This window comes from Camelus bactrianus, chromosome 27 (assembly GCF_048773025.1).
Source record: "Camelus bactrianus isolate YW-2024 breed Bactrian camel chromosome 27, ASM4877302v1, whole genome shotgun sequence".
Classification (NCBI taxonomy): domain Eukaryota; kingdom Metazoa; phylum Chordata; class Mammalia; order Artiodactyla; family Camelidae; genus Camelus; species Camelus bactrianus.
Genome location: NC_133565.1, coordinates 31,441,592 through 31,467,078, shown reverse-complemented (window position 1 = coordinate 31,467,078; position 25,487 = coordinate 31,441,592). Strand labels below are relative to the sequence as shown.

Here is a 25,487-nt window from a genome sequence, read left to right as displayed (position 1 = left end):
AATTGAGACTATGTACCTTTCAAATAGAGGAGGTGAAAGAAAAAAGGAAGTTAATATGTTTATGTCTTCCTGCCTTCACACTAAAGAACGTTATTTCCTAACGTGAGCCCAGTCTCCTTTCTTTCACTTTTATAAATCTTCTCAATGATCCTAATGAACCTCCCAGAAATTCACTCTGATAAAAGTTGAAGCTCCTCACAGAGAAGCCATTCATTACACCTTACATTTACCAGTGACAGGTTTGAACTTAGAGTTATTAGAATTTGTTAAGTTTTGTTAGAATTTGTCAAGTTTTGAGAAGAAAATACCTGGCCTTACAGCATTCTCCACAAAGCCACTTACCTGACAGATACTTCTCACGTTCTGCGCTGGGAGTTACGAAGCCTTCACTTTTTCTTTTTGTGCTAGAAAAATTATCTGCCAGAAGTAACTCAGGTAACAATTTCTGAATTCAAAAACTGCACCCTCCAAACAGCTCCTGTTCTTGCCCTGTAGGGAAAATACAGCTTTCAGGGCTTGATTCCTGTGACATTCTATAATTATTCATAGTATGAATCAAAGTCTAAAGGTCTTTTCTAGAGAGGGGCTGTGTTATTTGTGGTGCTTCTGTGGAGGGAGGCAGGGAATGAAACAGGTTTAGCTCATGTTTCCAAAGCATCCCCTGGATTTGGCATTGTTCCTTGAAGGGCAGGTTCACATGAATCCCAGATTTGATTTACCTCAGGGTGAAATACAAGCCTCTTGTATTCTGTGAATTAAAACGGTCCTTGTGCCTCCCGAAATACCCCTCGTTTTCAGTGGAATGTGAGCATTCTTGGTAAGAATACTGCTAGATTCGTGTGCATCTGTTGCTGTGGCTGGATATTCGGTTACATGGTGTGCAGGCTTTATTCAGCCAAAAGCTGAAGTGGCTACTTATCTACCACACAATGAAGTTTGCTGCCAATATTAGTCCACATGATAAGGTCAGTAACTTTAATCGGATGGGACTCTAGCCCATATTCGATTAGAAGGAAAAGAAGTATGTTGCTCTTATTCTATTTTTGTATTTTTTTATATTCCCTTTTTCTTTTTGCTAGATTGAGACCTTCTGTCAGTGAGTAGTAATAATAGTTGATCACTTATTGAATGTCTACGTCAGTGAATGGTCTTGGGTACATTACATTAATTGTCTCTAATCTTCAGCAGCTCTGAAAGGACACACACACACACACACTTTCCACTTTTAAGTTGAAGAAACTGAGGTTGAGAGTAGTTAAATAGCCTCCTCAGGGTTTACACATGTGGTATGTGCTGGAGCACATTTAAAGCAGAGGCATTTCTGATTTTAGACTTTGTATTCATTCTTTGACTTACCAGGTAAACCTCATATGGATAGCCTAGGTTTAAACTGGAGTTCACTAGTGCCCTTCTGAGCTGTATTTGCTGTTGTATTCTTTGAAAAATTAAAAAAAATTTCCATAAATACATTTTTAAATGAAATTATATCCTAGGATATTATTCATTTGTGAATAAAATTTCCTTATTTGAGTTGACTAATATGGTGTGGAACAAAGCATGAAATTTGAAGATTACAGTTGTACATTTACGAGTTGTGAGGCCTTTGGAAAGTTAACCTAATTTGCCTGAGCCTTAATTGCTCCATTTTTCAAACATGGATAATACTAGTGGATGGTGTTTTTCAGAGGACTAAATAAGATCATGTATGTGAAAGTATTTTGTAACCTATGATGTTATGGACATTATTAAGATTAACATAAAGAAGAAATTTCTTCTTAGATAGACCATTCATCATTAAATATCTACTGAGTGTACTTATTAGGTGCTATGGATAAGGGAGTGAATGGGTCGACAAGAACCCTCTCATGGAGTTAATATTGTGCTTCTACAGTGTCCAGTATGGTAGCTTCTGGCCACATGTGGCTGTGTAAACTTAAGATATTAAAATTAAATTAAAGTTCAGTTCTTCAGTCACACTAACTAGCTAGCAGCCACCATGTTGGACAGTACAGATACAAAACATTCCCATCATTGGCCAAAAGTTCTGTTGTAAATCCCTGCATGGGAGAGACTTGTGATAAGTGATTTGAAGGAACAGTCAAATCAGAGAAAGCAGTGTTTGAGCTAAGAACTAAGGGAAAAGTACAAGTTTTCTAGATAACATAGAGGTGGGGGAAGCAGTTCAGAAGCAGTGAATGAAGAGCATTTGCAAAGACACTGAAGCAGGAAGAAGAGAAGGATTTAGATGGAGAAAGTCCTCGTGAATACAGGACCTGTGTGGCAAGATAGCTCTACATGGGAGGAAAGTCTTCCTTGATTGTAACGGAGAAATAAAGGAAGGTGTGGGCGAAGTGGAGATAAGCTGGTAGATTTTGTGGCAGAAAGTGAGGATTTTCTTGTTCCAGTAGCTTCCATTTTCTCTATGAAATGTGAGATCTTCTTATGTGAAAGCGAGGGGGCGGAAGGAAAGGGTAGACTTGCGAGGAGATGGGCAGCATGTGAAGCAAGTTTGTGGAAGAGTGAGCAGACTAGACAGACTTACTAGTAAGGTTCTGAGTCTGTCGTCATACTAGCCTTTTGCATGGTATGACTTTTTCTCAGGATCAGAAATGGAAAAGGCTGCCAGATGTTCACTAATCCAGGTAAATAAATTAATGCATGCAAAGCACTGAGGAGGATGCCTGGCCCACAGTAAGAACTAAACAAACATTAGTGATTTCTGTTACCACTGCTGTGGTTTAGCTGCAGGAGTAACAAACAGAAGGACAGAGTGGGAATGTAGCACGTGTTTGCAGGAAAGTGGTTCCAGTGATTCTAGGCCTGTGGAATTCATCATAGGTTAAAAAGGAGGTAAGACAAGACGGAGGTGATGTCCAGGGGGAACGTGGAGAGATCTGCGAGAATCTCTGGTGAGTATCTGTTGGGGGTGCTGCTCAAGCAAGTAAGTAGAAAGGAGAGAAGATTGCTCGAAGAGTGCGGTATATGAAACAGAAGAAGTAAGGGCTTCAAAGAAATACTACATACAGTCCCCTTACTACAGAACCCTACAGTCCACGTAATATATGGTGTTCTTGGTTACGAGCAAATAGTTACTCTGTTGTCTAAATAAATGACTTCAGCAGTGGCAGGAAATCCCCAAACTGCCTATAAATTGGAACATGGGGAGTTTGACATTCTGAGAGTTTACAATGCTTATAACATAATATCCAGGGCTACCTTGAAGAATTAAATCAAAATACGAAAACCTGCTCATGTTCTGATTCTCATTTTCTCTGCCACCATACTCTCACCTTTTCTCCGTCTCCAGTTGTATTCTAGCTTAGGGGTCATGCAGAAACTTATGGCAGCAATTGCTCCAGCAAATCCTGTGGATGGGCAGTACTGTCCTCCAGTTCTCTTTTGTGTCACAAAGACGAGATTGGCATTTGTGAATATAGAGTAATACCAGCCTTAGGAAGGTTTTTTTTTCCTTCCCCTCAGGTGCTCTCTGAAGTGATTTCTAACCTAATAAAAGTAACTTGTTTCAAAATATTTAGGAAAATAAAATATTGTAGTCTAATTCATTAATGACATTCTTCTTTTTCATTTTGGATTGAAGGCTTCAGCGATTAGCCAAAGATCTTCTAAAACAACTGCAAGTACAAGACAGTGGCTCATGGGCAAGCAATAAGGTTTCTGCTTTAGATCGAACCCTTGGTGAGATCGCTAGAATACTGGAAAAAGAGGTATGTAACTTATCTCTGGCCTTAATACTTAGGGTTCTTTCTTACCATGACATCAGGGCCGTAGGGCTGTAAGGCAGACCTTCAGTATATGTGTTTCTTCTGTGTTTCCAAAAGCCGGTCAACCACTGGTGGATGTTTTTAATTTTTGTTCTTAATGAAATCAAAGCTATTTTTAGTTGTTTTAATTGAAGTCCTCTATGGCAAAAATGTATATTTTTTGGTCAAGATTTTCTGTCATATTTTCCCCCACACAAACAACATGAAATTATTTTAAATGGAATCAGAGTAATATAGATACACAGTTCTATGGCAAAAAAATATAAAACTTTGAATTTTACAACCCATAAATCACAGATTATCACAAAACACCAATTTCTTTTCTGTTTCCAGTGGAAGATTTGGCAGTTTTCTTTAATGACTTAGAGTCATTAAATATTTCAATGGCAGTTTAAAAAAATCCTTAATGATTTTAAAAGTATTTATTATTCACTACAGAAAATTTTAAGTGTACAAAGAAGAAATAAAATTCCCTGTAATACTCACTGTTGACATTTTATTGTTTTTTTTTCTAATCCTATTACTGTACATTTTTTATGTTATTTTATCTGGCTGATTTTATCATAAATATTTTCTCATGTCTTTAAAAGTTCTTTGTAACTTAATAAACATCACAGTTTACATAGTTTATATCACTTAGGTGATTTCTAATTTTTCTATTTAAGGTAATGGCCGTCTTTATTAGCTGCATTTTTTGTTTTCCGTGTTTAAAATGTATAATATTTGATATATACAAAAGAATGTAGTGATAAAAACAACATAAATACAATGAACAGCTGTGACCTCGTGATCAACCCAAGAATTAGACTGTTCCCAGTACGTTTATTGTTCCCGCTGTGTTCCTTCCTCACCCCACCACCCTGCCTCTTCTCCCTCTGAGGGAAATACTGTCCAGAATTAAAGGGGTATCCTTTCTTTGTTTTTTAAAAATAGTGTTATTGTCTTATCATATAAATGTATATTTAAATAACATATTATTTAGCTTTGCTTGTATTTGACCTTTATGAAATATCACACAGTTCAGCTGTTCTTCATTTATTTTCCCTGTTGTCTAGTGAGTACTTCATTGTGTTAATACTATGGCTTTTTAATTCATTCTTCTGACAGTGGATGTTCATTTTCGAGATTGGTTGTGTCTGTGAGAGTGTGTGTGTAAGAGAGAGAGAAAGAGAAAGAAGCAGTACTGCTCGAAACATTATGTCAGAGCAAGTGAACAAGAAGTTCTCCAAAGTGTAGAGCCTCAGACTTTAGTCTGCATCAAAATCACCTAGAGGGCTTGATAAAATACCTTGCATTTCTGATTCAGTAGGTCTGGAGTGGGTCCCAAGAATTTGTGTTTGTAACAGGTTCCCAAATGACACTGATGCTGCTGGTCCAAGAACTGTGATTTGACAATCAGAGCTCTAGTCTGGGGCATGTGCCTCGGGTGGAACTACTGGGTTCTCAGTAATATGAATGAACAAATTTACAAGATAGGGCTCAGCTGCAATTTGGCATCAGATGATACAATCCCCTGTAGGAACTGTGAGCAACACATTCACTGTGACATCGTGGCAGAGCCACACAGAGTCAGTTCTCTTGTATGATACATCCTTTTCAGAGTATGAGAGAGTTCAGAAACTGGTAGTTGTCAGACATGTGCTGCATGGAGTGTTTGGAGGTTTGACATGCCTTGGGAAAATCTCTATTTTAAAATTAGCACATACTGATTGTTTTTATGAAGAATACTTAAGCTTTCATCTAAAAGGTATTTGCTTGAAGATACTATCATGTGCACCTTATCTCATGAATATTGTTTTAGATTGAAGTAATCACAGAGGTTTTGAGGAAAAAGTAAAATGATCTGTATAAGAAAGGTATTCAGTATGAAAATCTAAGTAAAGTTATTTCATTCACAAAGGGCCAATTTACCGGAATACCACTGATTCCCTATAATTTGAGGGAGAAAAATGTAGTCTGGCTCCCAGTCTAAATGGTCTGTGTCAGGAACCTTGCTGTAAAGCTGTCCTCAGAGTATATACTGCAAGACCACCTTAGAGTCTAAACTTACCTACAATAAGATCCTTTTGCTACTTTTATAACTAAAATCCTTTTTACCTAGCCAAGACAGACTCACTTTATGTGGAATTCTGTTCATAGAGTTATACTGACATTTCAGTGTAATTCAGCTGATGATATTTATGATTTCAGTCTAGGAATTATAAATAACCATTCTTTTTTGTTTGGAAAACTGCCTGGAGTAACAAAATCATTAGTGCCAAAACCACGTACCCAGTGAAGGATTTGAAGACAGCCTAGAAGTGACAGGGCTAGGACTGGTAGGAACTCGGCAGGCACTCACTAAGGAATGATGAGAGATTAATCTTGAGTCCTTTGTCCTCTTAATTTAGACCTCAGCAAACTGATGCTTTCTGTTACTGCTTTGACACAGTTTTCCTTAGATAATTTTTCCGAAGTTCTGAGAACTATTTTAGAGCTAATGGGTTGAACTTGTAATGCATGAAAACGCTCTCGTCACAAAAGAGATCAGGAAACAGGAGACTTGGGTTTTGTAGTACATACTGTGTTTCTCGGGTACCTTCTGGCTTTTTGGGGTCTCTGATTCTTTTCAGAAATAAAATCTTTGTAAGCTTTATTGCATGTGTTACACTTTTTAACAAACTTTAGCTGCTTCTATAAGAAATATGGTGATATAGGAGACTTGCACCAACTCTGCCAACAAAAAACATCTACAAATGCTGGAAAAATAAAAAAGTAATTTTCTTAAAAGCATCAAAAAGCTACAGAGAAATTAAAGAATTACCAGGCTAAAAAAAAAAAAAAATTTAGTCAGTTGTGCTTATAGCTGAAAGTCCCAAGAGCGTTTACTAGGCTGTCAAGTGTGAATTATGATTTTGCAATCTCATAGAGTGAGAGGACCAAGTATGAACCTAAGGGCTGCCTAAAGTATGAAGTCTAGGAAATGTGCCCTTTGCAAAGATAAAACCACCACAGCCTACCCCCTGACATAATCGTGAATCCTCTCACCGGATCTCAGAGACTACAAAAAAAGTGCCTTGGCATACTGCAGAAGTTATAACCATCCAGCCCTGGAGTGGATCTGCAGCCCAAATTCATATCTCCTCCATTATGTCAAATGGTGAATTGAGTTTAAAGTAGTCCCGGGTTGATCAGTGGCATTCCCTAGGAACCTGACAAAGGAAATTCAAGTCTTAATTGGAAGAAGTTACCTTTATCCTAGGCCTCATTTCTGTCAAGTAATTTCCCGAGAGCAAGTAACCACAATCAAAAAACAAGGGTAAAAGTAAGTCAGTGTGAGTAAGAGCAAGCAGAAACCAGAACAGCAAGGCTTTCTACTAGTCGCAGATCATCAAACTGTGTTTTTTATGTTTTAAGGAAATAAAAGACAAGCTTGAAAATATCTACATTTATGAATTGAACAGTAGTGACTGAGGAGGTAACTCAGAATAGTCCTCTCACTGATGACAGTAAAGCTAGGCAAAATGTAAACTGGAACTGAATTGCTAGCAAAATAGTGAAGAATTACCAGGCCAGGATCTGGGAACATGGCATTTGGGACTGGGTACATTTGGTGATCCAAGAGAGGTGGATGAGAAGCCGACTAGTACTTTTGACATTGTCATAGAACTGTTGGGGAAAACATGTTGGAGTCTAGGACTACCAATGATAGTGGCAAAATATTAGTGACCACCTAGGATAGTGGCCAAAAAACGAAGACATATTTTGAGTTGGGATCTTAAAGGACTGAAACTAGGAGAGAGTGTATAGAGAAAATGTGCCAGTCATTGCACAGGCTGCAGCTCAGCCTCCAGTCATCTCGGTGGCTGGGAAAACCCCAGTCACTGAAAATGACCATAAAGTGACTGTGAATCACTGATACCCCCAGATACCTAACAAAAGCAAATGGAAGTTCTGTTCTGGAGGAAGATAATAATCAACCTAAGTCTCAAGTTATTTCAACAAAATCATCTTCAAATATATTGTCTGACAAAGAAAGGTGATCAGTTGTACGAAGGGGCAAGACATCGTGGGTGAACAGCAGCAGCAGCTGAGCCGCACGGGCCCTGGAACTGCTTACCGTGTGCAAGGGTGTGAGTTGTAATTACTTTCCAGAAGGTGCAGCACATTTGACAGGAAACAGAAATTTGAAAACTAAATATGTTAGTAATCAAAATTAAGAAAACTGTAGACAACAGCAGAATAAACCAACCGGAAAGAGAAGTAGTGTATAAGATGAGTCATAAAAAAGAATTCACGTACAACTTAGTAACAAAAAACAACCCAGTCCAAAAATGGGAGAAGACCTAAACAAGCATTTCTCCAGTGATGACATTCAAATGGACAACAGACACATGAAAACATGCTCAGTGTCACTAATAATCAGAGAAATGCAAATCAAAACTACAATGAGGTATCACCTCACACCAGTCAGAATGGCCATTATTTGAAAGTTCACAAATGACAAATGCTGGAGAGGGTGTGGAGAAAAGGGAACCTCCTGTACTGCTGGTGGGAATGCAGTTTGATGCAGCTTTTATGGGAAACAGTATGGAGATTCCTCAAAAGACTAAAAATAGACTTACCATATGATCCAGCAATCCCACTCCTGAGCATATATCCAGGGGGGAACTCTAATTCAAAAAGGTACAAGCACCCTAATGTTCATAGCAGCTCTATTTATGGTAGCCAAAACATGGAAACAACGTAAATGTCCATTGACAGATGACTGGATAAAGAAGCTGTGGTTTATTTACACCATGGAGTACTACTCAACCATAAAAAAGAATAAAATAATGCCATTTGCAGCAACATGTTTGGACCTGGAGATCATCATTCTAAGTGAAGTAAGCCAGAAAGAGAAAGAAAAATACCCTATGATATTACTCATATGTAGAATCTTAAAAAGAAAAAAACTTACTTAAAAAACAGAAACAGACTCACAGACATAGAAAACTTTCAGTTACCAGGGGGAAGGGAATGGGGAGGAATAAATTGGGAGTTCAAGATTTGCAGATACTAACTACTACATATAAAATAGATAAACAACAGATTTCTTCTGTATAGCACAGGGAGTTATATTCAATATCTTGTAGTAACCTATAATGAAAAAGAATTTGAAAACGAAAAAAAAAAAGAAAGAAAGAAAGAAAGAGAAAGAAAGAAAGAAAGAGAGAGAGAGAAAGGAAGGAAGGAAGGAAAGAAAGAAAGAAAGAAAAAGAAAAGAAAGAAAAGAAAGAAAGAAAGAAAGAAAGAAAGAAAGAAAGAAAGAAAGAAAGAAGGAAAGAAAGAAAGAGAAAGAAAGAAAGGAAGGAAGGAAGGAAGGAAGGAAGAAAGAAAGGAAGAGAAAGGAAGGAAGGGAGGAAGGAAGGAAGGAAGGAAGGAAGGAAGGAAGGAAGGAAGGAAGGAAGGAAGGAAGAATCCAGACTGAAACATGGAGAGAAGAAAAAGCTTTTAGGAAATAACAGAAGAATATCTTCTTGACTTTATAGTTTTGCTTGGACAAGAAAAGGATAAAAAAATTAATGTAAAGGGAAATGTTAATAAATGTGCATTAAAAATAGGAACTTTTATTCATCAAAAGACACCTGAAGAAAGAGTAAGAAGACAAAACAACAGAATGGCAGATCTTTAAATGTGTATCCCACAAAAAAGGGTATCCAGAGTAGGAATAAGGAATTCCTACAAACAAATGAGGAATAAAACCCAATAACAACCCAGTAGGAAAATTGTCAAGAGAACAGACATTCCGAAAGAAGAAATCTAAATAGCCAGTAAGTAAATGCAAAAATAGTCAGTCTCTTTAATAATCAGGAAAATCGAGATAAAAACTCAGTGTGATACTGATTCATCTATCAGAATGGCAAAAATTAAGCACTGAAAATACCAAGTATTGGCAAAGATCTGGAGCAGTGGGAATGCTGATACGCTGTTTGTGATAATGTAAGTTGGCACTACCACTTTAGAAAGCAGTAAATGCTATTACCAACTAAAGTTGCAGGCATGTGTATTATATTTTACTTCTAGGTTTGTACCCTAGACAAACCAATGCATACATGCCCCAGGAGTCAATGTACACAAGTGTTTAATGTCAGCATTGTTTCTAATTGGCAATTCCATAACCAAATAAGGAAAATGGCCTAAGTGTCCATCAACAGCTTAATATATAAATTATGTTATGTTCATATAATGGAGTATTATTCAACAGTAAAAATGAATAAACTACGGTTACGGGTAACAACATGGGTGTATCTCACAATGTGTAGTGAGTGAAACAAGTCACCAAAATATGTGTATGTACTATTACACTTCCAGCTCTATAAACTTTAGAAATAGACAAAGTTACAGTTACTGTTTGAGTGTATTCATAGTTGGTAAAATTATAAGGAAGATGTAGAAAATACTTCTCACGAAAAGCAGGATAGTGATTTTTCAGAGAGGAGGATGGGATGTATGATCAGGTAGATTTACCTAAGTGGCTTCTTAAGTGCTTCTAGTCTTTTTTCTTGACCAGGTGGTGATGTATGTTCAAGTTGTAATTATTCTTTAAATTGTACAAAATGTTTTCTAATTTTTCTGCCTTTCTTTGTGTTTGTTATGTTTCACAATAAAATTAAAGTTCAAGTTAAAATAAATTGCTCCAAAGACACTTTTGCTGCAGAAATGTTTAATTATTTCAAATAAGAGTTTCTAAAACATTCTTGTATATGCAAAGGCACTTTCCTCTTCCTTGCCATTGTGTTATTTGATCCAAGTAAATGCGATTTGTATTTGCACTGACTTTTCTCTTTACTCTGCCATGATGAACGTTACATTTAAGTTTGGGATAATAACAGCATCCCAGAAACTTTCTGTGGTTTATCAGTAACATGAGACATTTGTATGCTGTTACTGTAAGTAAACAGTTTAAGCAGATGGATTGGACATGGAGTTTGTCCAATTGCCTTTCCTGACTTTTTTAGAACCCTGCCAAATTTAAATAGGGACTCGGCTGTGAATCTCTTGAACCTGAATAAGTAAACCACATAGCTGACAGCATTCATAATTTAACCGTATTGAGAGATGTCAAATCACAACTGACTTTGTGAGACCTATAGCAAACCCTGCCATGCTTCAGTGTTTTTGAAATTCATCTTGTAAAATTCCACCAACACAGAACTGCAAAGTAAAAAGGTAGAAATTCTTTCTCACCCCACCCTCTTTTTTTTTTTTTTTTTTTTTTTTCCTGTTTTTTGCCAACTGAGGTTTGTGGCTATTTAACACATACCTAGACTCAGACAAGATGAACCGCTAATCCATAAGAGCTTTTTCAACCTAATTGTGTTCAGAAAATTGTGTTCAGCGCCTGCTAGACACTGCCTGTCTTCCAAACTTCATGGTTGTATTTGGTTTTGCTTCTCTTATTTTCAGCTGGAACTCTTCAGTTGAGAGGAACTGGAAAACATTCAATTGTAGGAACCTCCTATTTTCATCCCTTCACTTACTGTGTTCTCAGTTTATGTAGTTGTTTCCTCATAGCAGCTGACAAATTAAGTGTATACAGTTTGTATGACACTCATATTTTGCTAGAAGGTGGCAAGTATGCTGTATGACCCAGAGTAAAATGAAACTGTTTCTCATATCCTCCCTTCAGCTAGCTTGTGTTAGGCGACGAGTATAAGGAATGGAATTAATTGTTATTTAAAGAATCATACAGAGATCTAATTTATATTTTGTATGATTGTATTTTTAAAAAAGAAACAGTGAAGGAAAAGAGAGGAAGAAGTGTTTGTGCATTTTGTTTTTGGTGGTGGTCATGTAGGTGTGTCCAGTTGCCAAAATTCAGCAAACTGAATACTTAAATCTGTGCATTTTACATTAACTCTGTTTCAATAAAAAAGAGAGAGAGAGAGACAGATAATCAAGAGTCTAAAATAGTTTATATTATTTTTAAAATGGTGAGGTTTGTCTTTATAAAAACACACTGTTTTAGTCATCTTGTCTGAAATCACTTATTGTGGCTTCTTTATGAAGAGTACTCTTAAAAGCAAATAAATTCGTTATGAAAACTCGAAGATGAGTATCTTTACTGCTAGTTTATAGTAACTTTCTTTACACAACTTGTGATGTTTTCTGTTATGATTATGCACATTAACTATTTGTGGACTATTTTAAAATTCTTTTTATAAACTTCGTCTTATGTAATATAACACAGAGAAATTTATATAAAACTCACTTGAGTGAGAAAATAAATAATTGAACAGCAAAAAAACTCAGTGACTACTAGCTGAGAAATAGAACAATTGCCAGCATCTCAGAACCCTCCAGCTCACTCACACTTACATTTATTTTGCCAATCATACCTTTCTCTTAATATTTGGTTAAATTATTATTTTGACTTTTTGGAAAGCCCCCTTTTTTTTTAACTTTATAGTTTTATCTCCTAAGGGTCCATCCCTAAGTAATACGCTTTAGTTTAAACATGCCTGGTTTTGAACTTTATATAAATGGAATGCTCCTCTCTGTAATTTGGTGTCTCACTTCTATCAAGATTATGTATTTAAGGATTTATGTTGCTGTAGAAGATTTTTTTCTCCATTGCATCATACCGTGTCATTGTGTAAATTTACCACAATGGTATTTATCCATTTCACCATCGATGGACATTTGGGTTATTTTTATGGAAAATGTGCTTCTCAACATGTATCCTTGTACTAATGTGCAAAAATTTCCCTAGGGAGTGGAATTCCTGGGTTATAGGGTACGGATATCTTTAACTTTTATTCATAATGCTGTTCTCCAAAGAAAGTATATCAAGCTGCTCTGCTGCCAGCAGAGTATCAAAGCCCTACTTCTCCCTCCTTTTCTGACACTTGATATTATCAGACTTCAAAATTTTTGCTAATCTTGTGGGTATATGGTAGTGTGCTTGCTCAAGTTTAACGTGCATCTCTGTTGGCAGATGGGTTTGGGCACCTACTCATATTGGTTGGCCATTTGAATTCTATTCTTTTGTAACATGCCTGTTCAGATCTTTTGCTCAGTTTTCTACTGATTTGTAGGAATTCTTTTTTGTGTTCTGGATACCAGTCCTATGCTGTTTAAATGTATTAAAGATATCCACTCCTATTACTCAGCTGTCTTTTTACTCTCTTTTGGTTCTTTTGATGAACAGAAGTTCTTTTTTTTTTAATTGAAGTATAATTTATGTGCAAGAGTATATACACTTTAGGTATACAATATAGTGTTTCACAATTACAAAGATTATACTCCATTTATAGTTATTATAAAATAACGGCTATATTCCCTCCGTTGTAAAACATTTCCTTACAGATTATTTTATACCTAATAGTTTGTACCTCTTAATCTCCTACCACTGTGTTGCCCCTTCCCCTTTCCTCTCCCCACTGGTAACCACTAGTTTGTTCTCTGTATCTGTGAGTCTGTTCTTTTTTGTTATATTCACTAGTTTGTTGTATTTTTTAGATTGCACATGTAAGTGATATGATATAGTATGTCAATTTCAATATGGAAATATGTATCAACATTTTATGATTAATAGCTTTTGCTCATCTTCATAAACTGTTGTCTCATTGCTAAGTCAAGAAATCTTTTCCTATATTTTCTTGAAGTTTTACAGTTTTGCCTTTACTTTTAGTTTATTATGAACCTGGAATTAATTTTTCTGCTTACTCTGAGGTTCCGTTTTTTTCCATCTAGATGCTTAATTTTTTTGATCACTATTTATTGACAAGACTGGTCTTCCCTACTGTTATTTGGTGCCTCCTCTATCATATATCAAAGTTTTGTGAATATATGAGTTTCTTCCAGTTTTTCTGTTTCAGTTTATTCTCTCCCCAGTTGTCTCTGATAGGCTCTTAAAACAATCCATTAAATTTTTAATTTTAACCACAGTATTTTATTTTCCATGTCTAGAAAGCATGTTTGCTCTTTCTCAAGTCTTCTACATCTTTTTCCTGTAATTACATGTTCTTTGCAGATATTTTCAAGCTTATTTTTTATTTTTACACAGAAAATATCATTCTACAACCTGTGTCTGATAATCTCTATCTCATATCTTTGAGTGTGTGTTTTTACACATTCTTTGTTGTGATGTCTTGTTTCCTTTTTAACATATTAGTTTTTCGTTACATGCTGATGTTTGTATTTGTGAAGAACTTTCACGTATATATTCATAAGGGGTATTGGTCTGAAATTTCTTCTGATGTCTTTGTCTAGCTGTGGTATCAGGATGATACTGGCTTCAGAATGAAATAGGAAGTGTTCCCTCTACTTCTGTGTTTTAGAAGAATTTGAGAGAGATTGCTGTTAATTCTTTAAATGTTTGGTAGAATTCACCAGTGAAGCCATCTAGTTCTGGGCTTTTCTTTGTTGAGAGGTTTTTGATTACTGATTCAGTCTCTTTACTTGTTGCAAATATATTCCAGTTTTCTATTTCTTCTTAAGTCAGTTTTAGTAGTTTGCATGTTTCTAGGAATTTGTCCATTTCATCTAGGTTATCTAACTTGTTCATATATGCTTGATCATACTGTGCTCTCAAAATCTTTTTTATTTCTATTAAGGTCAGTAGTAACCTTTCCACTTTCATTTCTGATTTTAGTCATTTGAGTCTTCTTTTTCCTTAGTCTACTAGAGGTTTATCAGTTTTGTTGATCTTTTTAAAGAACCAACTTTGGTCTCATTGATTTTTCTCCTTTGTTTTTCTTTTCTCTGTTTTATCTCCACTCTAATCTTTATTTCCTTTAGTTTGGGGTTAACTTTGAGGTTAGTTTGCTCTTCTTTTTCTAGTTCCTTAAAGTATAAAGTTAACTTATTGATTTGAGATCTCTGTTCTTTTTAAAACAGACATTTACATCCATAAATTTTCCTCTGAGCACTGCTTTCAGTGAATCCCACAAGTTTTGTTATGTTGTGTTTTCCTTTTCATTTATTGCAAAGTATTATCTAGTTTCCCCCTTGTGATTTCTTCTTTGACCCATTGGTTGTGAAGAATGTATTGTTTAATTTCCACGTATTTGTCAATTTTCCAGATTTTTTTCTGTTACTGATTTCTAATTTCATTCTATTGTGGTTGGAGAAGATGCTTCATATAATTTCAGTCTTTTAAAATTTATTTACATTTGTTTTGTGGTCATTGTATTAGAACCAGTTTTAAGAATAATTGGAAACCTAATATGATGGTGCCTTCCTCTGGAAATATTTCCTTTTTGGGGGGTAGATGCTAAAAGTACTAATGTTTCTGGAACCTTAATTCAAGTTCAAGGCTTAGGGCTTCCTAGGCCCCTTGGGTGTCCTGAACAAGCTACAAGTATGTGGATTGGCTGGCTGACTTCCATTTGGTGCTTAGTATGAGGGTGAAACTTTTCAGTCTTGTTTGGGATTGTTTTACTTGTGTCGTTTTGCGAATGCTTCTCGTGGGTCAGCAAAAGCAGCTTTGAGGGCTATGCTTCTGTCTCTTGGTTTTTCTTTCCCCTAGCTTTTTGGCTTGCAGTTTTCTCTCTGGTAGTCTTAATCCTTTTAAGAATAATAAAACATTTTTTATTCAGTTTTTTTGGTTGTTTTCAGCAGGAGGGTTTATCTTACTTGCTCAGTTTGTCCATATTTGAATGAAATAGTCCTAATTTCATTTTAAATCATATTTTTAAAATAAATTACAAATGGAAGGATATTAAAATAATGTCTGTAACATGAGGATTTTAGGAAATGGCTTTTCCAGTTAAGTTAGCTAGTTGTGTAACTGAGGATCAACCTGTTTCATATCAAGACATACTGCAAATCTTGGAAAACAGCTGTATGTCATCTTCTACTTAGAAAAGTGTCACATGTAGAGGATTTAGTTTAAAAAGAGAATGTCTGTCTTTGCTGACTGCACAGTACAGGTCCTCATTCAGAAAAGTATTGAGTTCATTGATGAGAACTGTAGAGCATTAGAGTTGTTTATAACTAAATACTAGCTACACACTTTTTGGTGGTTATTTATTATTTCTCCATGGAAGTAGAGGGATTGTGGCATGCTTAAAGAAAGCTAAGCATGAGAAATCAAAGCTAAGTTCACTACTCACCTAGGTGGATGAGTACCAGTACACTGTGATTAACCACCCATCCCTAGAACACAGCCAAGGGAGGCTTCTGAAAGCTATTAGATACACAAGTACACTTCCCTAGAGGGTCAGTTTATGCAAACATTAGAGACAAACTATTAAAAATTTGTTTTACGCTCTTAGATTTTTGTGCAAAAGACCATTTTAGTATTATCTTTTGAAGAAAGGTAATTTATAAGATACTTTTTAGCAAATAATTGATAAATTTTCAACAAGACATGTCAATTATTATATTGGGCAAAAAGTATCATGAAAATGATGAAAATGAGAGCCAGAAGTAGGAACATGAATTATTTAATCTTAATTTATTTACATTGCTAAAAATGACAGTGCTACTGATAAAATTAAGAACAAATTGTTAGAGTTTTTTTCTTCACTAATGAAGTTGTTGTTGAGTGCATTGTTTTTATGATTTAAAATAAAGAAGTGAATAGACAGTGCTGTATAAGAGACCCTTTCAGCCCAATGTATGTCATGAGTGATTTCACCTTTTGGTAAGATGTGCTTATTGAGGTTTCTGCTCACAGCGTCCTGACAGTGTTCCATCATGCTACCTCTCTGGCAGTATTCTGCTCTTGGGCTCACCTTATTGATTGATTGCTGGATGCAGTGAGTAAACACTTACTGTTTTTAACCGCATTTATATAAGTCTGGGTTCTCGGAAATAGTGACACTAAAAAACGAGAAATTGCCTGTTTAGGGTCCTTGATACTAGCTGTCTTCAGTTCAGCTCATTTTTTTTGTTTTTTACGTTAATAGACTCCATGGGAAATACCTTGTGTATGAATAAGGCAGGTAGAAGACTTTTTTCTTCCTGAATAGTATATAAAACAGTTTTCTGGTTAAAATAAACACAGATGATGTCATTGAAAAAGAGGGTAAAAAAATTTTTTTTTGAAATGAAACACTCATGAAGTTTTTTTGCTGTTACTAGGTGTATAATTCCCATGTCTCTGGAAATTCACTTTTTTTCTGGCATTACAGATTGTTAAATGGACAGTTGGAGAAACTCTGCCTCAGAATAAATTAAATTATCTAGGTTGTCCTCTGTTCCATTCCCAGGAACTATAAAGAAACAGAGGATTATTGAAAGTTGCATGTGATGTGGGTCACAATTGGACCATGAATGGGAAGGTATTAAGAAAGCAGATGAAAGCAATGTTAAAAGCACGGACCTAGAACCTGCTACCTCTTTATTGTGTGACCCTGGACAAACTGATTAATCTCTGGGCTTCAGTCTCCCCTATAAGTAAAATATAAGTAAAATGTATAATGTTGACATGTCCCGAAGGATTGTGTGGCTATTAAATGAAATAATTTGTGTTTAACTCCTAGCAATCAGTAAGCAGTCAGCAGATGTGGATACAATATAATGCAGTCATTAAGACCACAGGCTTTGTGGTTATGGGCCTGAATTCAAATTCCAGGTCAGCCGTGTAGTAGCTCTGTGAGTTTAGCCAGATTATTAACCTTTGTAGGAAGCTTCAGTTTCCCCCTTTGAAAAATATGGATAGGATTGCATATCTAACTCTTCAGCTGTGAGACTTAAAAGTTAGTAACCAAATAATCAACTATTACTTGTTTTAGGAATGAGAAGATCTAAAAATAAATCAATATAACATCTAAAAATAAATTAATATAGATCAATGTCAATAGAAACAGAAAAGGCATAAATTAAAATTAAATACTTATTCCTAATTTTTAAGTTTTAAATATTTAATTTTAAGAAGAAGAGCCTAATTTAGGGTGGTTACCAAAAACCTGCAAGAAACATATTTAATAATGAAACATTGATGCACTGTCCTGGAGGTCCTGCTCAATATAACAAGAAAAAGCAGTAGTGATAACTGGCTAATATGTGACAGTACAACCACATGGATTGTATAATCACTGCTCTGTTTTGATCATTTGGTACCTGTGAAGTATGTTGCTAACGTATTTGAACATCATACCTAAATAAAAAATAAGCAAGCAAGAAAATTGCATATATTTGCTGATAATTTGATTGTCTATTTTGAGAATCCAAGAAAATCCACAAATTGTTGAAACCAGAAAAGAGATAAAGGTTCCTGGTTACAGGATCCATTTACCAAAATAAATTATGTTCCTAGACACTAATGACCAAAAACTAGAAAAGTAAAAAAGAAAACAAATTTAATGTCATTCTTAATAACAACAAAAACTATTATAACCTAGGAATAACCTTTGTAAAAAAATAAATAAGACTTTTATGGATAAAATTATACAACTCTATTGAAGGAGTATTTCAACAAATGGGGATGCTTGGTGTTCACGATTGGGAAGACTTATAAAGATGTCAAGTCTCTACAAATTAAACTATAAGTAAAATTCAGTTAAAACTGCAGTAAACTTTTTCATGGAATATTCCAAGGTGATTCTAGTCCTTTAGAAAAATAAGTTCTTTAGAAAAATAAAAGTGAGAATAATCGAACAAATTTTAAATAAGAAATAAATGAGAGTTGATGATATCATCAACATGGGGGGATAAATATTTTCTGCAGTCTTCCCCCTGCCCCAGAACACCAGCTTAGACCCAGAGTCCAACAGGGAAGCTCTAGTGCATTGTTGGGGCAAAAACTCAAAAATAGATGCATTGAAGAGGATAAGAGGAAGTCACCTTTACCAGTGTCACCCTTCCCCCAATGAGGATAGTACATGGCCACCAGAGGCCTTCTCAGTCTGTGATTTCTCCCACAGGAAAAAGTGAGAGCATGTTATTGACAGTCTGCCTTCTCCAGCTAAACACAATGCTGCCAAGGAGACCCACTTCTTTTTAGCCCCATCCTGAACACTGAGGTGTACTGTGTGAGGGGGATAGGGTATGGCTGGGAGAACATTGGTAGGATGTGGATCCTACTAACCACGTTGTGGACCATCAGAAAGCCTGCCCAAGAGATGCTGGGGGTGTCTTGACTGAGAATCCCTGCCCACAAGTGCCCCAACACACACACAGAGGCCAGTCAGTAAAGAGGAGGTGATAGCTTCTTTAAATAAGAAGACAGCAATGCAAGACATCAGGGAAACATGATGCCACCAAAGGAACACAGTTTTCCAGCAACTGACCCCAAAGAAATGGAGATCTAAGAAGGGAAAAGAGTGAAGAAAGCCTAACAAGAGCCATAGTCTGCCATTAAGAAAAACAATCTGCATAATTAAAGTCCAGTTAGGAGAAGAGAGGAAAGAAAGGGTCTCTTGAGAAAGCTTATTTAAAGTAATAATGACAGAGAACTTTGCAAATGTGTGAATCTGGGAAGAATTTAGAACATCTGAATTCATGAATCTCACAGGTACCCCCAAAATTTCAACCCCAAGTGATCCCCAAGACACATTATAATAGAACTGTCTAAAATCAAAGACAGAGTTTTTAAAGCAACTAGGGAAAAAAATTCTTTACATACAAGAGAACACCCCCCCTCCTCATAAGGTTCTCAGTGCATTTCTCAGCAGAATCCTTGTGGGCCAGGAGAGAGTGGGATATTTTCCAAGTGCTGAAGGAAAAACTGCCAACCAAGAATGTTTGACCCATCAAAGCTGTCCTTCAGAAATGAAAGCAGGGTAAAGATTTTCTCAGATAAAGAAAAGCTGGTGGAATTCATCATATTAGCCCTTCCTCATTCGAAGTGCTGAAAGTGTTTCAAGCTGAAATGAAAGGATACAAATTACTAGCATGAACATATATTGGGTTCAATCCCCAGTACCCCCTCTAAAAATAAATAAGAGAATGTAATTACCCCCCCAAAAATAAATAGTAACATGAAAATATAAAACTAGTAAAGATAAGGTCAAATTTGTAATTACTCTAATAATGTAATGTGGTGTGTTAATTACTTAACCCTAGTATAAAAGTTAAAAAACAAAAATATCAAAAATAACTATAGCTACAGTAATGTGTTAATTGTTACACAAGAAAAAAGTGATAATAAGTTGCAACATCAAAAATAAGATGGGGAAAGAATTAAAAATGTAGACTTTTTGTATGTGATCAAAATTAAGGTTATCAGTTTATAAGAGACTTTTATAAATTTTATGTAAGCCTCATGGTAACCAAGAAACAAAAACCAAAAAATAGTAATACCAAAAGAGGAAGAAAGGAGTAAGGGAACTACAGAGTAACCAGAAGACATGAAGGTAGCTTTAGCGGTTCCTTACCCATCAATAATTACTTTAAATGTAAACACATTAAATTCTCCAATCAAAACACATATATTGGATGCATGGATTAAAAAAGAAAAAAGACCTCAGTATATGGTGCCTACAATTGATTCACTTCAGCTTTAACAACACACATAGTCTGAAAGTGAAGGAATTACCCTTTGCAGTTACCCTGACAGCAAAGCCGAATAAGGACACTACAAGAAAAAAAAAAAGTATAGGTCAACATTCTTGATGAATATAGATGCAAAAATTCTCAGCAAAATACTAGCAAACCAAATTCAACAGCGCATCAAAAGGCTCATACACCATGATAAAGTGGGATTTCCCCCCCCCCGGGATGCAAGGATGGTTCAACATACACAGATCAATAAACGTGATACACCACATTAATCGAATTAATGTTAAAATTATGTGATTATCTCAATAAATGCAGAAAAAGCATTAAACAAAACTCACCACACTTTCACACTAAAAATTCAACAAATTGGTTATAGAAGGAACATACCACCACATAATAAAAGCCATGTATGAAAAGTTCACAGCTAACAACATACTCAACAATGAGAGATTGAAAGCTTTCCCTTTACGATCAGGAACGAGAATGCCTGTTGTTACCACTTTTGTCCAGCATAGTACTGGAAGTCCTAGCCAGAGCAATTAGGCAAGAAAAAGAAATAAAAAGAATTCAAATCGAAAAGGAAGAAGTAAAATTGCCTCTATTGACAAAAGGTATGATCTTATAAATAAAAAAATCCTGTAAACTCCACCAAAAAGAAAAAAAACTATTAGAACTAATAAATGAAATCAATTAAGTTACAGGATACAAAATCAATATACAAAGATCAGTAGTTTTTCTATACACTAACAATTTGAAAAAGAAATAAAACAATCACATTTATAATAGCATCAAAAGCAATGAATTACTTCAGAATAAATTTAACCAAGGAAATGAAACGATCTGTACATTGAAAACTAAGAAACTGAAGAAGACAAAGATAAATGGTGGCTGTAGTTAACAATATTGTATTATATACTTAAAAGTTACTAAGAGATTAAATCTTAAAGGTTCTCGCCACACACACACAAAATGGTGATTATGTGAGATGATGAAGGTGTTAATATTATTGTGGTAATCATTTCATAATATATGTGTATCAAATTAACACATGGTGTACCTTAAACTTACACAATGTTAAATATATGTCAATTATATCTCAATAAAGCTGAAAAAAAATTTTAAAAAGATGGTCACTAGAAAAAAAAGAAATGAGACTTTTTAAGCTGTAGTAAATGTATGATGTTGGTACAAATAATCAAATACTTCGGTGGAAAATACTAACCCAGAAACTGATCTACATATACATGTGTGTATATATAAAACACATACCCTTACACATATACACGTGTATAGAGAGAGATTCTTGATTTAAGCTGCGTATTCAACAGGGGAGAAAAAGTGGACCCTTTGGTAAATGGGACTGGGACAATTATTTTTCCGTATTAATCAATGAATAAATATACGTGTAAGTGAGTGACGGAATAAGACCTCTATCTCACAAGCCATACATGACGATTAATTCCATAAGTTAAAGTCCTATGTGTGAAAAAGCAGGACTTTTATAATTTGGAAGAAATGTATATCCTTATGAGATTAGTTAGAAAATAACTTAAGCTCTCAAAAGCACATATAATTAAGGTAACATGATTGACCACATTAAAGTAAAAAATAAAACTCTTCAAATGATAACTCATAAAGTTATATGCTGTGAATGAAAAGAAGATATTTGCAATACATATAACCAGTAATTGGACTAGAAAAATGTTAAAATTATTCTACAAATCAGTAAGAAAAAGTCAACCCATTAGAAAATTGAGTGGAGTCATAAAAGAAAGAAATCCAGATGGCCATTAAATATTTGGAAAGATGCTCAACCTCATTAGTAGTCATATTTCTGTAAATTTAAACAAGATATTTCACTCCCTGTCTGGCATAAGTTGAAAATGGAAAATACCAAGTGTTCAGAAGCATATGGTGAGAGGAATCCCTCATATAGTGCTCATCGACGTATTAACTGGAATGCTACTTTTGTAGAGCAGTATGGCAAGATCTGGTGAAGCAGAAGCTGCGCACGCCCTGTTTGACCCGCAGAATTCTCTTTCTAGGTTTGTACCTTGGAGAAACTGCTGTACCTGTGTGCAGTGAGATCTGTACAAGGATGTGCGTTGCACCCTCATTTTAATAGCACAAGCCTGAAAACAAGCTAAATGTCTTCAGGCAGGGAATGGCAATAGGAGAATGAGTAAGTTGCAGCGCTGTCATAGAATACTGTGGAGCAGTTTATTGATTCATTTATTTAAGAAACATTAATGAACTTGCCACTGTGTACTCAACATTTTGGGTACTGAGGATATAATGGTAAGCAACACGAAGCCTTTTAAGTCGTCATACTTAAGTTTTGGTGGTTAAAATGATGGAGGCAGAGTACCTTCACTTTGTGAAGTCATGAAGCTTTCTACTTATAATTTATGCACTTTCCTGTATATATTTAAATAAAACATTTACTTTTTTTTTTTTGCTTTTAAAAACTAGTAAATGTAGTGTCAACCAAAAAGGAAAATTGCAAAAGTCTACATATAGTATGCTTCCATTTATGTACCATTTAAAATACTCAAAGAAATGTTATATTGCTAGAATGAGAGAGGGGGAGGTAGGGAGAAAGGGAGAGTTAGGTAAAAGTGTAGAAGCACCAAATAGGCAGACTGTGTACCAATTCAGGATAGCCATTACCTTTGAGGAAGTTAGGGGGAGATGTTAACCCTATTTGTTCTGTTTTGTTTCTTTTTTAAAAATGAAGCAAATTTGAAAAAAAATCATGTTTATTAAATGTGGGCAGTGGGCAGCTGATTTCAGCAGCATGTTACATATTCCCTTCATTGTCAGTCAGTGCATTTTTATCTGATACTTTGCTTCAAACATATATATGTAAATCATATAAGGAGAAAATGCTCAGGTGAGTGAAATAGTTTTAAAGCTTCTCCCTTCTAGAATATTCAGAATTTTTCTAAATAGCTTTTATCCTATAATCACTCTCAGAAAAAAACCCATGTTCCCTTTATTTAGAAATCATATACTAATCTTACAGGGTAAGAAGACAGTGATCAAAATTTGTTTTTATATTTATTTATTTCATTAATTTAAAATATGTTACCAGCAAGTAAAAGAAAAAGCACATGAACCACAAAATTAATTATTAACTTTTCATATATGATTCTGGGTGAATGTCTGTAATAAGAAAAGGGCACTGGGAAGATAAATTTGGCAGTGTTAATAGGCAAGCCCTCATTGGAGTATTTTTTTCTTTTTCCAAGCATTACTCTGCCACCAGTGAAGTCTCATTATTTCTAAGTGTCCTAATCAATAAGGTCATGAAAGATTGATTCCAGGAGCTGTCACTGTGTTTATGACAAGAAGCATATAGAGTCATTTATAGGAGTGGGCAGTAATTTTCCTGTTAACTAGTACGTCAGGGAATCAGTAAGCCCATCTTACACGTCTTTAGGTGGTGAGCAGACTCTCAGCGGTGTCCATCACTGACAGAAGAGGAGACTAATATTGTTAATTGAATTTCCCTAAAGAGAACAAAAATATACCATCATGTGGTGGGAAAGGGGGAGAAGGAGCAAATCCATACAAGTCTCTGCATTGGTTGCATTGATTTTCCTCTGCTAATGGTATGGGGTGGATACAGAATTGTCCTCAGAAACTAAACAGTTGATTACAACAGCTCTTTTCCACTTACGACTTTCAGAATAAAACTACCAGTATTTCAAATAAAAACATGTGTATTTTATATAATTTTAATTAAAATTTTAGTTTTATTCTATTAAAGTAATACATGTTATAGAAAACATGTAACACTTACACATTTTCTCATTATTTCTTATGAACATGGTTTTAAGAACCACACAGTATTCTATCGTGTGAGAGTACTATAATTTATTTGGCTAACCATCTGTTTGGGGGACCTTTAGGTTCACAAAGCCTTTCTGAAAGAAAAAAAACTGTATTACTTTAATGTATGTTCATTGTTAAAAACAGAATTAAGCAGCACAGAAATATGTACATAGAATAAGTGAAAGCCCTCTCATTTTCCCCTCCTAGTCCCTCTCTTCAGACACAGCAGCTGCTTTCCAGTTACTAGCATATTATGAATATTGTTCCATGTCAGCACATGAAGATCTACCTAATTCTCTCCTTAATTAGCTGGGTTTATTTTTTAATTAAAAAATATTACACATGGTTTAAATAAATTAAACCATCCAAAAGGAAATACAATGAAAAGGAGATTCCTCTTTTACTATAAGCTAGAAATTCTTTTTAAAGACTGCATAGTATTCTACAGAATGGTTGTACCGTTAACTTAATGTAACCATTTCCCTATCGATGGACTTTTGTTTGGACTTCTGGGGGGATTTTGCTTTTTCAGACAATGCTTCAGTGGGCATCCTTGTACATTTAACATTGTGGACTTGGGCTTATTTTCCAAGATAGATTTACTAAATGTGGAATTGAAATTTTAGTTAAAAAAAAAAAAGCTGATTGCACTTCAGACACATTCAAAAGTAGTAACATTCTTAGCCAATATAATTGAGATCAGTTGTAGATGGTCAGTTGAGCCCTAAAGTCAAACCAAGGAAATCATGATAAACAAATACTTAAAGTATTTTGTTTCAGTATAAAACCTTTGAGTTTACATTTATTCACTCGTCTTCTGATGTAGGAGCAAGACCTTTCTTTGTGAATAGATCTCTTCTTTGAAATTTCCTTTTACTATTCTTATGTATTACCTATAATACAGTATCTACAGATTTTACTTTTTTTTTTAAATGAAAACAATCTGAGTTCATCGTCAGTCCTCTAGATTTTTACATCCCCCCCCCCCAGTCCTTTCACTTGTCTCACTTAGACCTAATTTGCTGGCAGTTTTGTATAGCAGTTGCTATTACCATATCTTTTCGAGGCATTCAACTTAGTTTTCGTAGAAACTTTCTTTCCTAATGTGTCATTAGTTTACTTGACATTTAAATTACACAATATGGTAAAGAGTCAATTGACATAAACTTGTTTAGGAACAGATGGAAGGACAGAACCTAGGCTGTGTGATAACACTCAGAGGCAGGGTGTTCACTGGGATGTAGGCACCAGTCTGTACATTTTACAGAGGAGATGGAGAGTGTCCCATAAACCATCATTCCGCTAAGTGGAGATCAGCTGAAAGAGTTTTACACAGTACTAATTCATACAGCTATTCATGGCTTGAGAAGTGTCCGTTTCTACTCACCCTTGCCAACACTAGGCATTATTAATCCGTAAAGCATTTTAAAGCTGGAAAACATTTGTCAGTGAGCA

At 35.2% G+C, this 25,487-nt stretch overlaps 1 protein-coding gene across 6 annotated transcripts in view; it reads left to right on the top strand.

Moving 5' to 3' along the window:
- The window catches only part of SCAPER (S-phase cyclin A associated protein in the ER), a 268,289-nt gene that overhangs the window by 105,299 nt on the left and 137,503 nt on the right, over positions 1-25,487 (top strand). For all 6 annotated transcript variants that reach the window (XM_045516815.2, XM_074353894.1, XM_074353892.1 and 3 more), the window contains one exon: positions 3,599-3,725. In XM_045516815.2, the coding sequence (XP_045372771.2) occupies positions 3,599-3,725 (127 nt within the window). The remainder of the gene's footprint in view (positions 1-3,598; positions 3,726-25,487) is intronic.